Raw genomic sequence first — 13,658 nt, forward strand, 5'->3', positions numbered from 1 at the left:
ATCTGATCTTTATGATTTCTTTCCTTCTGCTAACTTTGGGTTTTTCTTGTTCTACTTTCTCTAATTGCGTGAGGTGAAGGTTAGGTTGTTCATTTGAGATGTTTCTTGTTTTCTGAGGTAGGATTGTATTTCTATAAACATCCCTCTTAGAACTTCTTTTGCTTCGTCCCATCAGTTTTGGGTCATTGTGTTTTCATTGTCATTTGTTTCTAGGTATTTTTTGATTTCCTCTTTGATTTCTTGTGATCTCTTGTGTATTAAGTAGTGTATTGTTTAGCCTCCATGTATTTGTATTTTTTACAATTTTTTTCCTGTAATTGATATCGAGTCTCATAGTGCTGTGGTCAGAAAAGATACAGGATAAGATTTCAGTATTTTTAAAATTTACCTAGGCTTGTTTTGTGACCCAAGATATGATCTATCCTGCAGAATGTTCCATGAGCACTTGAGGAGAAAGTGTATTCAGTTGTTTTTGGATGGAATGTCCTATAAATATCACTTAATTTCAGCATGTTTAATGTAACATTTAAAGCTTGTATTTCCTTATTTATTTTCATTATGGATGATCTGTTCATTAGTGAAAGTGGGGTGTTAAAGTCCCCCACAATTATTGTGTTACTGTTCATTTCCCCCTTTTGGTTGTTAGCATTTGCCTTATGTATTCAGGTGCTCCTATATTGGGTGCATGTGTATTTACAATTGGTGTATCTTCTTCTTGGATTGATCCCTTAATCATTATGTACTGTCCTTCTTTGTCTCTTGAAGTAGACTTTATTTTAAAGTCTATTTTGTCTGATGTGAGAATTGCTACACCTGCTTTCTTTTGATTTCCCTTTGTATGGAATATCTTTTTCCATCCCCTCAGTTTCAGTATGTATGTGTCCCTAGGTCGGAAGTGTGTCTCTTATAGACAGTATATATACAGGTGTTGTTCTTGTATCCATTCAGCCAGTCTATGTCTTTTTGTTGGAGCATTTCATCTATTTACATTTAAGGTAGTTATCAATATGAATGTTCCTATTACCATTTTCTTAATTGTTTTGGGTTTGTTATTGTAGGTCTTTTCCTTTTCTTGCATTTCCTGCCTACAGAAGTTCCTTTAGTATTTGTTGTAAAGCTGGTTTGGTGGTGCTGAATTCTCTTAGCTTTGCTTCTTTGTAAATATTTTAATTTCTCCATTGAATCTGAATGAGATCCTTGGTGGGCAGAGTAATCTTGGTTGTAGGTTTTTCCATTTCATCACTTTAAATATGTCCTGCCACTCCCTTCTGGCTTGCAGAGCTTTTGCTGAAAGATCAGCTGTTAACCTTATGGGGATTCCGTTGTATGTTATTATTGTTTTTCCTTTGCTGCTTTTCATATTTTTTCTTCGTATTTAATTTTTGATACTTTGAGTATTATGTGTCTTGGCGTGTTTCTTCTTGAATTTATCCTGTATGGGACTCTTTGTGCTTCCTGGACATGATTAATTATTTCCTTCCCATATTAGGGAAGTTTTCAACTATAATCTCTTCCAATATTTTCTTAGTCCCTTTCTTTTCCTCTGGCACCCCTATAATTCGCTAGTTGGTGCATTTCGTGTTGTCCCAGGGGTCACTGAGACTGTCCTCAATTCTTTTTTCTTTATTCTGTTCTGCAGTATATATTTCTACTATTTTATCTTCAATGTCACTTATCCATTCTTCTGCCACAGTTATTCTGCTATTGATTCCTTCTAGTGGATTTTTAATTTCTTTTATTGTGTTGTTCATCCTTGTTTGTTTGGTCCTTATTTTTTCTAGATTCTCGTTAAACATTTCTTATATTTTCACCATTCTATTTCCAAGATTTTGAACCATTTTTACTATGATTAACATGAATTCTTTTTCAGGTAGACTGACTACTTTCCCTTCATTTGTTTGGTCTGGTGGGATTTTACCTTGGTTCTTCATCTGCTGTGTGTTCCTCTGGCTTCTATTTTCCTTAACTTACTGTGTTTGTGGTCTCCTTTTTTCAGGCTTCAGGTTCATAATCATTGTTGTTTTTGGTGTCTGCCCCCAGTGGCTAATGTTGCTTCAGTGTGTTATGTAGGCTTCCTATTGGAGGGGCCTGGTGCCTGTGTTCTGGTGGATGAGGCTGGATCTTGTCTTTCTCGTGGGTAGGACCACATCCGGTTTTGTGTGTTCGTGTCTCTGATCTTATTATGATTTTAGGTAGCTTCTCTGCTAATGGGTGGGGTTGTGTTCCTGCTTCCTAGTTGTTTGGCCTAGGGTGTCCAACCCTGTAGCTTGCTGGTTATTGAGTGGAGTGGGGTCTTAGCGTTGAGGTGGATATCTCTGGGAGATCTTTCGCTGTTTGATATTATGTGGTGATGGGAGGTCTCTGGTGGACCAATGTCCTGAACTCGGCTGTCCCAACTCAGAGGCACAGGCCTGATACCCGGCCAGACCACCAATACCCTGTCAGCCACATGGCTCAGAAGTAAAGTGAGATAAAAGGAAAGAAAGAAAAGAAAAGAAAGAAAGAAAGAAGTAAAATAAAATTATTAAAATAAAAAATATTAAAAAAAGAAAGAAGAAAACAACCAAACGATAAAACAAATCCACCAATGATAACAAGTGCTAAAATATTTTTTTTTAAAAAAGAAAGGGGCTTCCCTGGTGGCGCAGTGGTTGAGAGTCCACCTGCCGATGCAGGGGAAGTGGGTTTGTGCCCCGGTCCAGGAGGATCCCACATGCCGCGGAGCAGCTGGGCCTGTGAGCCATGGTCGGTGAGCCTGTGCGTCTGGGGCCTGTGCTCTGCAATGGGAGAGGCCACAGCAGTGAGAGACCCACGTACAGCAAAAAAAAAAAAAAAAAAAAAAAGAAAGAAAACACACTTCAGACAGAAACTAGGACAAATTGTAAAAGCAAAGCTATACAGACAAAATCACATGAAGAAGCATGCACCTACACACTCCCAAAAATAGAAAAAAGAAAAAATATATATATTTTAAAAAAAGGAAGAGAGCAACCAGATCAATAAACCAGTCTATCAATGATAATAAACTCTAAATACTAAACTAAAATAAACATAAAGCCAGAAACAAATTAGATGGAGAAAGCAAACTCCAGGTCTACAGTTGCTTCCAATGTCCACCGCCTCAATTTTGGGATGATTCATCATCTGTTCAGTTATTTCACAGATGCAGGGTACATCAAGGTGATTGTGGAGTTTTAATCCACTGCTCCAAAGGCTACTGGGGTAGGTTTCCCTTTTTCTTCTTTGTTAGCACAGCTCCTGGGGTTCAGCTTTGGATTTGGTCCTGCCTCTGCATGCAGGTCGCCTGAGGCATCTGTTCCCCACACAGATAGGACGGGGTTAAAATAGTAGCTGATTAGGGGGTCTGGCTCACTCAGGCCATGGGAGGGAGGGGTACGAAATTGGGTGTAAGTCTGTGGCATCAGAGGCTAGCATGACAATTCACACTCTGTGCTTTTCTGGGAAATCATCTCTGGATCACGGGACTCTGGCAGTGGTGGGCTGCACAGGCTCCTGGAAGGGGAACTATGGATAGTGACCAGTGCTTGCACACAGGCTTCTTGGTGGCTGCAGCAGCAGCCTTATCATTTCATGCCAATCTCTGGTGTCCACACTGATAGCCATGGCACGTGCCTGACTCTGTAGCTGGTTTAGGTGGTGCTCTGAATCCTCTCTCCTCGTGCCTGGCAAAACAATGATCCCTTGCCTCTTTGGCAGTTCCATACTTTTCCCCGGACTCGCTCCTGGCCTACTGTGGAGCACCAGCCCCCTTCCGGCTGTATTCATGCAGCCAACCCCAGTCCTCTCCCTGGGGTCCTACCTCCAAAGCCTGAGCCTCAGCTCCCAGCCCCCACCTACCCTGGCGGGTGAGCAGAAAAGCCTCTTAGGCTTGTGAGTGCAGGTCACCAGGGATCATTTGCGCAGGAATCTCTCCAATTTGTCCTCTTCACCCCTGTTGCTGAGCTCTCCTCCCTGGCTCCAAAGTTCCCCTCCCCCCACCCAGCCCCATTCTCAGTCAGTGAAGGAGCTTCCTAGTGTGTGGAAACTTTTCCTCCTTCAACCTCCTTCCCAGAGGTGCTGGTCCTGTCCGTATTATTTTGTCTCTGTTTTTTTTCATTTTTCTTTTCCCCTACCCAGGTATGTGAGGAGTTTCTTGCATTTTGAAAAGTCTGAGGACTTCTGCCAGTGTTCAGTAGGTGTTCTGTAGGAGTTATTCCACATGGAGATTTATTTCTGATGTATTTGTCGGGAGGAAGGTGATTTCCACGTCTTAGTCTTCCACCATCTTGAAGCTATTCCATGTGTGTATGTTTCTTTGTGTGATTTTGTCTGTTTAGTATTGCTATTACTATGTAGTTTGGGGTTATATCTGTTTGTTTGTTTTTCTTCCTTTTCTTCTGAGCCATGTGGCTGGCAGGGTCTTGGTGCTCCAGCTGGGTGTTGGGCCTGAACCTGTGAGGTGGGGAGCCGAGTCCAGGTCATTGGACCACCACTAATCTCCTGGCCCCATGTAATACCACTCGGCGAGGGGATAAAAAAAGATATTCCATGCAAATGGAAATCAAAAGAAAGCTGGAGTAGCAATTCTCATATCAGACAAAATAGACTTTAAAATAAAGACTATTAAATAGACAAAGAAGGACACTACATAATGATCAAGGGATCAATCCAAGAAGAAGTTATAACCATTGTAAATATTTATGCACTCAACATAGGAGTACTTCAATACATAGGCAAATGCTAACAGTCAAAAAGGGGAAATCAACAGTAACACAAAAATAGTGGGGCACTTTAACCCCACTTTCAACAGTAGACAGATCATCCAAAATGAAAATAAATAAGGAAACACAAGCTTTAAATGACACATTAGACCAGATGGACTTAATTGATATTTATAAGACATTCCATACAAAAATTACAGAATACACTTTCTTGTCAAGTGGTCATGGAATATTGTCCAGAATAGATCATATCTTGGATCACAAATCAAGCCTTGGTTAATTTAAGAAAATTTGAATTTGTATCAAGTATGCTTACAGCCCACGACACTATGAGACTAGATATTAACTGCAAGAAAAAAACTGTAAAAATTACAAACACATGGAGGCTAAAAATACACTACTAAATAACCAAGAGATCACTGAAGAAATCAAAGAGGGAATCAACAAATACCCAGAAACAAATAACAGTGAAGCACGATGACCCAAAGCCTGCGGGATGTAGCAAAAGAGTTCTATAGGGAAGTTTATAGCAATAAAATCTCAGCTCAAGAAACAAGAAAAATCTCAAATAAACAGCCTAACCTTACACCTAAAGCAATTAGAGAAAGAAGAACAAAAATTAAAAAAACAAAGTTTGCAGAAGGAAAGAAATCATAAAGATCAGATCAGATATGAAAAGAAATGAAGGGAAAAATAGCAAAAATCAGTAAACATAAAGCTGATTCTTTGGGAAAAAAAGAATTCATAAACGTATAGCCAGACTCATCACACACAGAAAAGAAGACTCAAATCAACAGAATTAGAAATGAAAATGAAGGAACAACTGACACTGCAGAAATATAAAGGATCATGAGATTACTACAAGCAACTATATGCCAATAAAATGAAAAACCTGGCAGAAATGGAAAAATTCTTAGAAAAGTAATACCTTCTGAGACTGAACCAGGAAAAATAGAAAATATGAACACACCGATCACAAGCGCTGAAATCGAAACTGTGAGCAAAAATCTTCCAACAAACAAAAGCCCAAGGCCAGATGGCTTCACAGGTGAATTCTATCGAATATTTAGAGAAGAGCTAACACGTATCCTTCTCAAACTCTTGTAAAATATAGCAGAGGGAGGAACCCTCCAAAATTCATTCTATGAGGCCACCATCACCCTGATACCAAAACCAGACAAAGATGTCACAAAAAAAGAAAACTATAGGCCAATATCACTGATGAACATAGATTCAGAAATCCTCAACACAATACTAGCAAACAGAATCCAACAGCACATTAGAAGGATCACACAGCAGGATCAAGTGACATTTATACCAGGAATGCAAGGATTCTTCAATATAAGCAAATCAATCATTGTGATTCAGCATATTAACACATTGAAAGATAAATCCATGTGATAATCTCAATAAATGTAGAAATAGCTTTCGACAATATTCAACACCCACTTATGATAAAAACTCTCCAGAATGTGGGCATAGAGGGAACCTCCTCAACATAATAAAGGCTATATATGACAAACACACAGCAAACAGCTTTCTCAATGGTGAAAAACTGAAACAATTTCCCCTGAGATCAGGAACAAGACAAGGTTGCCCACTCTCACCACTATTATTCACCATAGTTTATGAAGTTTTAGGCACCTCCATCAGAGAAGAAAAAGGAATAAAAGGATTCCAAATCGTAAAAGAAGTAAAACCGTCACTGTTTGCAGATGACATGATACTATACCTAGAGAATATTAAGGATGCTACCAGAAAACTACTAGAACTAATCAATGAATTTGGTATAGTAGAAGAATATGAAATTAATGCACAGAAGTCTCTTGCATTCCTATACAGTAATGACAAAAAATCTGAAAGAGAAATTAAGAAAACACTCCAATTTACCACTGCAACAAAAAGAATAAAATACCTAGGAATAAACCTACCTAAGGAGACAAATGACCTATACAAAGAAACTGTAAGAAACTGATGAAAGAAATTAAAGATAATACAAACAGATGGAGAGATATACCATATTCTTGCACTGGAAGAATCAACATTGTGAAAATGACTGTACTACCTAAAGCAATCTACAGATTCAATGCAATCCCTATCAAAATACGAATAACATTTTTCACAGAACTAGGATGGAAAATTTTACAACTTGTATGGAAACAAAAAGACCCTGAATAGCCAAAGCAATCTTGAGAAAGAAAAATGGAGCTGGAGGAATCAGGCTCCCTGACTTCAGACTATCCTACAAAGCTATGGTAATCAAGACAGTATGGTACTGGCACAAAAAATAGAAATATAGTTAAATGGAACAGTATAGAAAGCCCAGAGATAAACCCACACACATATGGTCACCTTATCTTTGATAAAGGAGGCAAGAATATACAATGTAAAAAAGACAGCCTCTTCCTTAAGTGGCCCTGGGAAAACTCGAGAACTACATGTAAAAGAATGAAATTAGAACACTTCCTAACACCATACACAAAAATAAACTCAAAATGGATTAAAGACCTAAATGTAATGCCAGACACTCTCAAACTCTTAGAGGAAAACATAGGCAGAACACTCTATGACATAAATCACAGCAAGAGACTCTTTGACCCACCCCACCTCCTAGAGAAATGGAAATTGAAACAAAAATAAACAAATTGGACCTAATGAAACTTAAAAGCTTTTGCACAGCAGAGGAAACCATGAACAAGACAAAAAGACAACCCTTAGAATGGGAGAAAATTGTTGCAAACCAAACAACTGACAAAGGGTTAATCTCTGAAATATACAAGCAGCTCATCCCACTCAATATCAATAAAACAACCCCATCCAAAAATGGGCAGAAGACCTTAATAGACGTTTCTCCAAAGAAGATATACAGATTACCAACAAACATATGAAAGAATGCTCAACATCACTAATCATTAGAGAAATACAAATCAAAACTACAATGAGGTATCACCTCACACCAATCAGAATGGCCATCATCAAAAAATCCACAAACAATAAATGCTGGAGAGGGTGTGGAGAAAAGAGAAGCCTCTTGCACTGTTGGTGGGAATGTAAATTGATACATGACTATGGAAAACAGTATGGAGGTTCCTTAAAAAACTAAAAATAGAACTACCATATGACCCAGCAATCCCACTACTGGGCATACACTGTGAGAATACCATAATTCAAAAAGAGTCATGTACCACAATGTTCATTGCAGCTCTATTTACAATAGCCAGGACATGGAAGCAACCTAAATGTCCATCAACAGATGAATGGATAAAGAAGATGTGGCACATATATACAATAGAATATTACTCAGCCATAAAAGGAAATGAAATTGAGTTATTTGCAGTGAGGTGGGTGGACCTAGAGTCTGTCATACAGAGTGAAGTAAGTCAGGAAGAGAAAAACAAGTACCGTATGCTAACACGTATATATGGATTTAAAAAAAACAATTCTGATGAACCTAGGGGCAGGACAGGAATAAAGATGCAGACACAGGACTTGAGGACACAGGGAGTGGGAAAGGTAAGCTGGGACGAAGTGAGAGGGTAGCATTGACATATATATGCTACCAAATGTAAAATTGATAGTTATTGGGAAGCCACCGCATAGCACAGGGAGATCTGCTCTGTGATTTGTGACCACCTACAGTGGTGGGATAGGGAGTGACAGAGGGAGACGCAAGAGGGAGGGGATATGGGGATATATGTATGCATATAGCTGATTCCCTTTGTTATACAGTAGAAACTAATACAACATTGTAAGGCAATTATACTCCAATAAAGATGTTAAAAATAATAGCAAAAACTACCTCGAACCTACAGCAGAGCAACAACAATACAACACACACACACAAATAAAGAAAAAAATAAATAAAAATACCAATAGAACAAAGACACAAAAGAATTTAAAAATGAGAACAGTTAGGACTAGACTAACATAAACAAAAAATTAAAAATAAAAATATAGAGCAAACAAATAATGCAAAAAAACATAAAATATACACATAAAACAATCAAAAAATAAAAATAAATAAAAAACAAAGAACACAAGAAAAAAACTCTAACACAACAAAAAAGTAAATTAAAAATAGAAAAATTAACATATATCTTTAAAACTTTTTAATTAAAAATAAAAGAAAAAATAATAAATGCAACACCACCACCAACTGAATAAAATGAAACAAACAAAAATGAATAATAGTAATAATCATATTTTCCTGGGGCCTCCTCTGTTAGCGTCCTTGCTCCCACAGTGAGCCAGAGCCAATCTCCACCTCCCCTGGAAGCCCTCCAATACCTATAGGTGGGTCTCTGGACCTGCTGTGGGCACTGTGGGGCCAGCTCACACTCTGACCTGGCCCGACTCCCACGTTTACTTACCCCCCATAGTCCACTCCTAGGAAGCCTACACCAGTCTCTGTTGTGGGACCACTCGTCCATTCAGGTATTCCACAGACACAGGATTTACCAAGCTGATCTCGGGGATTTAATCTGCGGCTTGTGCAGCTGCACAGAAAGATTTCTGTTTGTGTTCCTTAGTTGCACTGCCTCTGGGGGTTCCAGCAGTTATTTGCCCATTTGGCAGAAGTTCTAGTGTTAGTAAATGAATTTTCATTACTATACAGTCTAGGTGCTCTTTATTTTATTTTTATTTTTTTAATTTTTATTTTATGTTGGAGTATATTTGATTAACAGTGTTGCATTAGTTTCAGGTATATAGCAAAGTGATTGAGTTATACATAAACATGTATCTATTCTTTTCCAAATTCTTTTCCCATTTAAGTTATTACAGAATATTGAGCAGAGTTCCCTGTGCTATACAGTAGGTCCTTGTTGGTTATCTATTTTAAATACAGCATTGTGTACATGTCAATCCCAAACTCCCAATCTATCCCTCTCCCCAACGCTTCCCCCCAGTAACCATAAGTTTGTTTTCTAAGTCTGTGAGTCTGCTCTTTAACCTGCTGGGTTTTATGTTTTTCCTGTTTCCCAAGGTAGGTGAGTCTGTGCCTATGCCCCCCAGCAATACCTATCCCTACTGCAAATTGCTACTACAGAGGTGTGGTTCCCACATATACCATGTCTCCACCTTTACCTCTCATTTCTATCTGGTCATTTTATGTGCAATGGCTGTTCAATCAGCCCTCAAGAATTGCTCTCTATATAGGTGTAGATTTGGTGTGTCTGTGGTAGGAGGTGAGCTAAGGGTATTCCTATGTCACTATCTTGGACACCTCTCCTCCCAAGATGTGTAATTTAATACATATTTTTTGACACAGCTGTGTTGCCTAGATATGCTCCAGCATGAATGAGTTCTGCTTGCCATAACTCTTTTCTCCTCTGAAACCTTCCTAGCCAGGAAGACACTTATAGATGGTTTAGTCCTACTCTTCTCCACCCTCCATTTTATGGATAGGTCACCATAGGCCTAGAGAGGAATAGACTCATGCCTAGGACCAGCAAGTCACCCTAGAGCCAGGCCAGGCATTCAGTTTAATAGGGCTCTGATTGAAGGTTCTCTGAATACCTGAATAATTTAGTTTGTCCTTTTTCTTCTTGGCTGAAAACTTCTCAAAGAAGGAAGCTGACCTGTTATTCTTCTTCTGCCTGCCTCTACAGCTCTGGGTGAACCAGGAGGATGGGGTGGAGGAAGGGCCCAGTGACGTTCAGAATGGGCACCTGGACCCCAACTCAGACTGCCTTTGTCTGGGCCGGCCACTCCAAAACCGGGACCAGATGCGAGCCAACGTAATCAATGAGATCATGAGCACCGAGCGTCATTACATCAAGCACCTAAAGGACATTTGTGAGGTAGGCCCAGCTATGATGGTGCATGTGAGGGCACTCAGGGTGGGGTAGAGGGTACTTCCATGAAGAAATGACAAGCTTCCTGGGCCGTACCTGTGAAAATCCCAAGATATTAGGAAACACAGCTTGACTAACCTCGTAGATTCTGTTCTGTGGGTGAGACTCCTCCCTTGGGGTTTCTCAGTCTCTCTGTTTATTTCTCCCCTTTTTGCTATCTACCTATCTGTCTAACTTTCATATTCATATTCCCTCTCCCCACCCTCTCTCTCTGCCTCCCTCTGTCCCCTCTGCCGGAAACTCTATCCCTATCCTCTTGTTTTCTGATCCAGTTGTTGCCACCCCATGTAAGGGCCTGACTTCATTACAGCAAAACACATTTCCTGCCAAGCCAGTGGTTTACAAACTTGAGTGTGCACCAAAGTCCCTGGGCTAGCTTGTTAAGCATGCAGATTCCAGCCCTCTTTGACCCCACCCCCCACGCAAAGTTGTGAATTCTCAGCCTGGGATAAAACACGGAAATCTCTATGTTTTGCAAGTATCCCTGGTAATACTTGTCTTCCACTATGCCACTCTGCCCTCCAGGGACTGTGGCTCCACATTGTCTAACTCCATCCCTTCCATCTTTCTGACCGGAGTGAGGATGAGAACCTTTTTTTTCTCACACTGCCTTGAGTCCAGCAGAGACAAGTTGGCATTTTCAAAGGACCTTTTACTAAACGGCATGAGAAAACCAATGAGAGATAGAGAAAATAATGTTCTTAGAAGGATTTCTCTCCCCCCCTCCCTCTCTCTCACACACACACACTATAGCGTTATGCTTGACCCAGTGAAAAACTCTACCTTGAATATTTTCATCCCCTTTATTCCAGATAAGAGATCAGGTCCTACTTTCTGTCCTCCAGCCCTACTGATTAGGTCCAGGACCCACTCTGTAATCAATGGTATAGCTCTGACATTTTTCAAAGTTCTTGTTTCTTTAGAGCAGTGCTGCCTAATAGGAAGCAGTGCTTCCTGCAGTGATGAAAATGTTCTGTATCTGCAGTCTCCATTACAGTAGCCACTGATCAGATATCTGTGGCTGTTGAGCACTTGAGATGTGGCTAGTATGACTGAGAAATGGAATTTTAAATTTTATTTCATTTTAATTTAAATAGCCACACGTGACTAATAGCAACCACATCGGACAGTGCAGCTCTGAAAAGATCAAGACCATGGACTTTGGGCCTTAACTTTCTTCACCTAAATTCATTTTTTCACCCCTTCCAGACAGGTTAAAGGTTATCTCCTCCCCCTTCCCCAAGGCAGTAAGGTAGGGTAGAAAGAACAAGGGCTCTGTGGACATGGAGTGCTGGCTTTCACATCTTAACTTAGTCACTAATTAACCCTGTGGCCTTGAAGGTGCCTCTTAACTCCTCTAACCTTTGATTTTATGACTTGTCCAGTAGGCTTCATTTTACCAACCTCTTAACTTTATTGAGGAAATGAAGTAAATCTAATATTGTAAGTATTTGGGAAAAGGTAGTTTTCCTTTTCTTCCTTCCCTTTTCATCTATTCACCTATCCATCATTGTCTCTCTTTTATCTTTTTCTGTTCCTCCTACCTCCATACAAATGGTTGATATATTTTTTAATTACCCTCTCGAATATGTTACGTGGCATTGGGCATCAAACCGCTGATATGTCATTCATTCCACAAACATTTAGTGGAGTTCTGCTCCTTGCTAGGCCTTGGACATAGCTCCTACACTCAAACTGTTCTGCCTTAGACCAATAGCATCTGAATCACCTGGGAGCTGGTTAGAAATGCAGAATCTTTAATTCCACTCCAGACCTGAATTCAAATCTACATTTTAACAAGGTTCACATTTGACTTACAATACATATTAAAGTTTGAGGAGCACTGCTGTAAAATGATAGCTATCTTACACTATTTATAATAGCAGGACATGGAAGCAACCTAAATGTCCATCAACAGAGGAATGGATAAAGAAGATGTGGTACATATATAAATGGAATATTACTCAGCCATAGAAAAGAAATAATGCCATTCACAGCAACATGGATGGGCCTAGAGATTGTCATACTGAGTGAAGTAAGTCAGACAGAGAAAGAGAAACAACATATGATATCATTTGTATGTAGAATCTTAAAAAAGGCTACAAATGAACTTATCTACAAAACAGAAATAGAGTTACAGGTGTACAAAATACATTTATGGTTACTGCAGGGTAAGGCAGGGGATGGATAAATTGGAAGATTGGGATTGACACATACACACTACTAATACAATAGATAACTAATAAGGACCTACTGTATAGCACAGGGAACTCTACTCAATATTCTGTAATGGCCTATATGGGAAAAGAAGCTGAAAAAGAGTGGATATATGTATATGTATAACAGATTCACTTTGCTGTACACCTGAAACTAACACAACATTGTAAATCAACTATACCTCAATAAAAAACTTTTTTAAATGATAGCTATCTTATAATGTCATAAGGTCTATAATACAAGTTAGTACAGTCTGGTCTTTACCCAGCAGCCAAGGGATGGTATCAATACCTAAGTCCTTCATATCACTCCTCTGCTTAAAACTTTCCAATGGCTCACCTTTCCTTCCTGAGTAAAAGCCAAAATTCCCATTATTACTTACAAAGCCCTGTGTGATCAACCCTTCCTTACCTCTGTGACTTCATCTCTTGCTCTTTTCCCACATGCTCTCACTACTTTAGACACATGGCCTAATTGCTGTTCCTTAAAAAGGCCTGACACACTCCCCCCTCATAGCCTTTCCACTGGCTTTCCCTTCTGCCTAAATCACTATTCCCTCAAATGTCCATGTGGCTCCATTTCTCACCTCCTTCAAGGCTTCACTCAAATATCATCGCCTTGAGACCTTCCCTGACTATTCTATCTAAAATTGTAACCATGTACTATCTTGTTTTATTTTTCTCCATTGCACTTACTGCTTTCTGACTTATTATATATTTTGCTTTTATGTTTTGTTTATTGCCTTTCTCCCCTACTAGAAAGTAAATTCCATGAGGGAAAGGGTTTTTTTTTTGTTGATTTACTGATACATCCTCAACATCTAGCACAGTGCTTGGCAGATGGTAGATGCTCAATAACTACTTTT

At 39.4% G+C, this 13,658-nt stretch overlaps 1 protein-coding gene across 2 annotated transcripts in view; it reads left to right on the top strand.

Annotated features, from left to right (window-relative positions):
• Nucleotides 1–13,658, top strand: part of ARHGEF9 (Cdc42 guanine nucleotide exchange factor 9) — a 191,646-nt gene that overhangs the window by 84,460 nt on the left and 93,528 nt on the right. For both annotated transcript variants that reach the window (XM_060137028.1, XM_060137027.1), the window contains exon 3: nucleotides 10,331–10,522. In XM_060137028.1, coding sequence (XP_059993011.1) covers nucleotides 10,331–10,522 — 192 coding nt within the window. The remainder of the gene's footprint in view (nucleotides 1–10,330; nucleotides 10,523–13,658) is intronic.

Source organism: Lagenorhynchus albirostris, chromosome X, assembly GCF_949774975.1.
Source record: "Lagenorhynchus albirostris chromosome X, mLagAlb1.1, whole genome shotgun sequence".
Classification (NCBI taxonomy): domain Eukaryota; kingdom Metazoa; phylum Chordata; class Mammalia; order Artiodactyla; family Delphinidae; genus Lagenorhynchus; species Lagenorhynchus albirostris.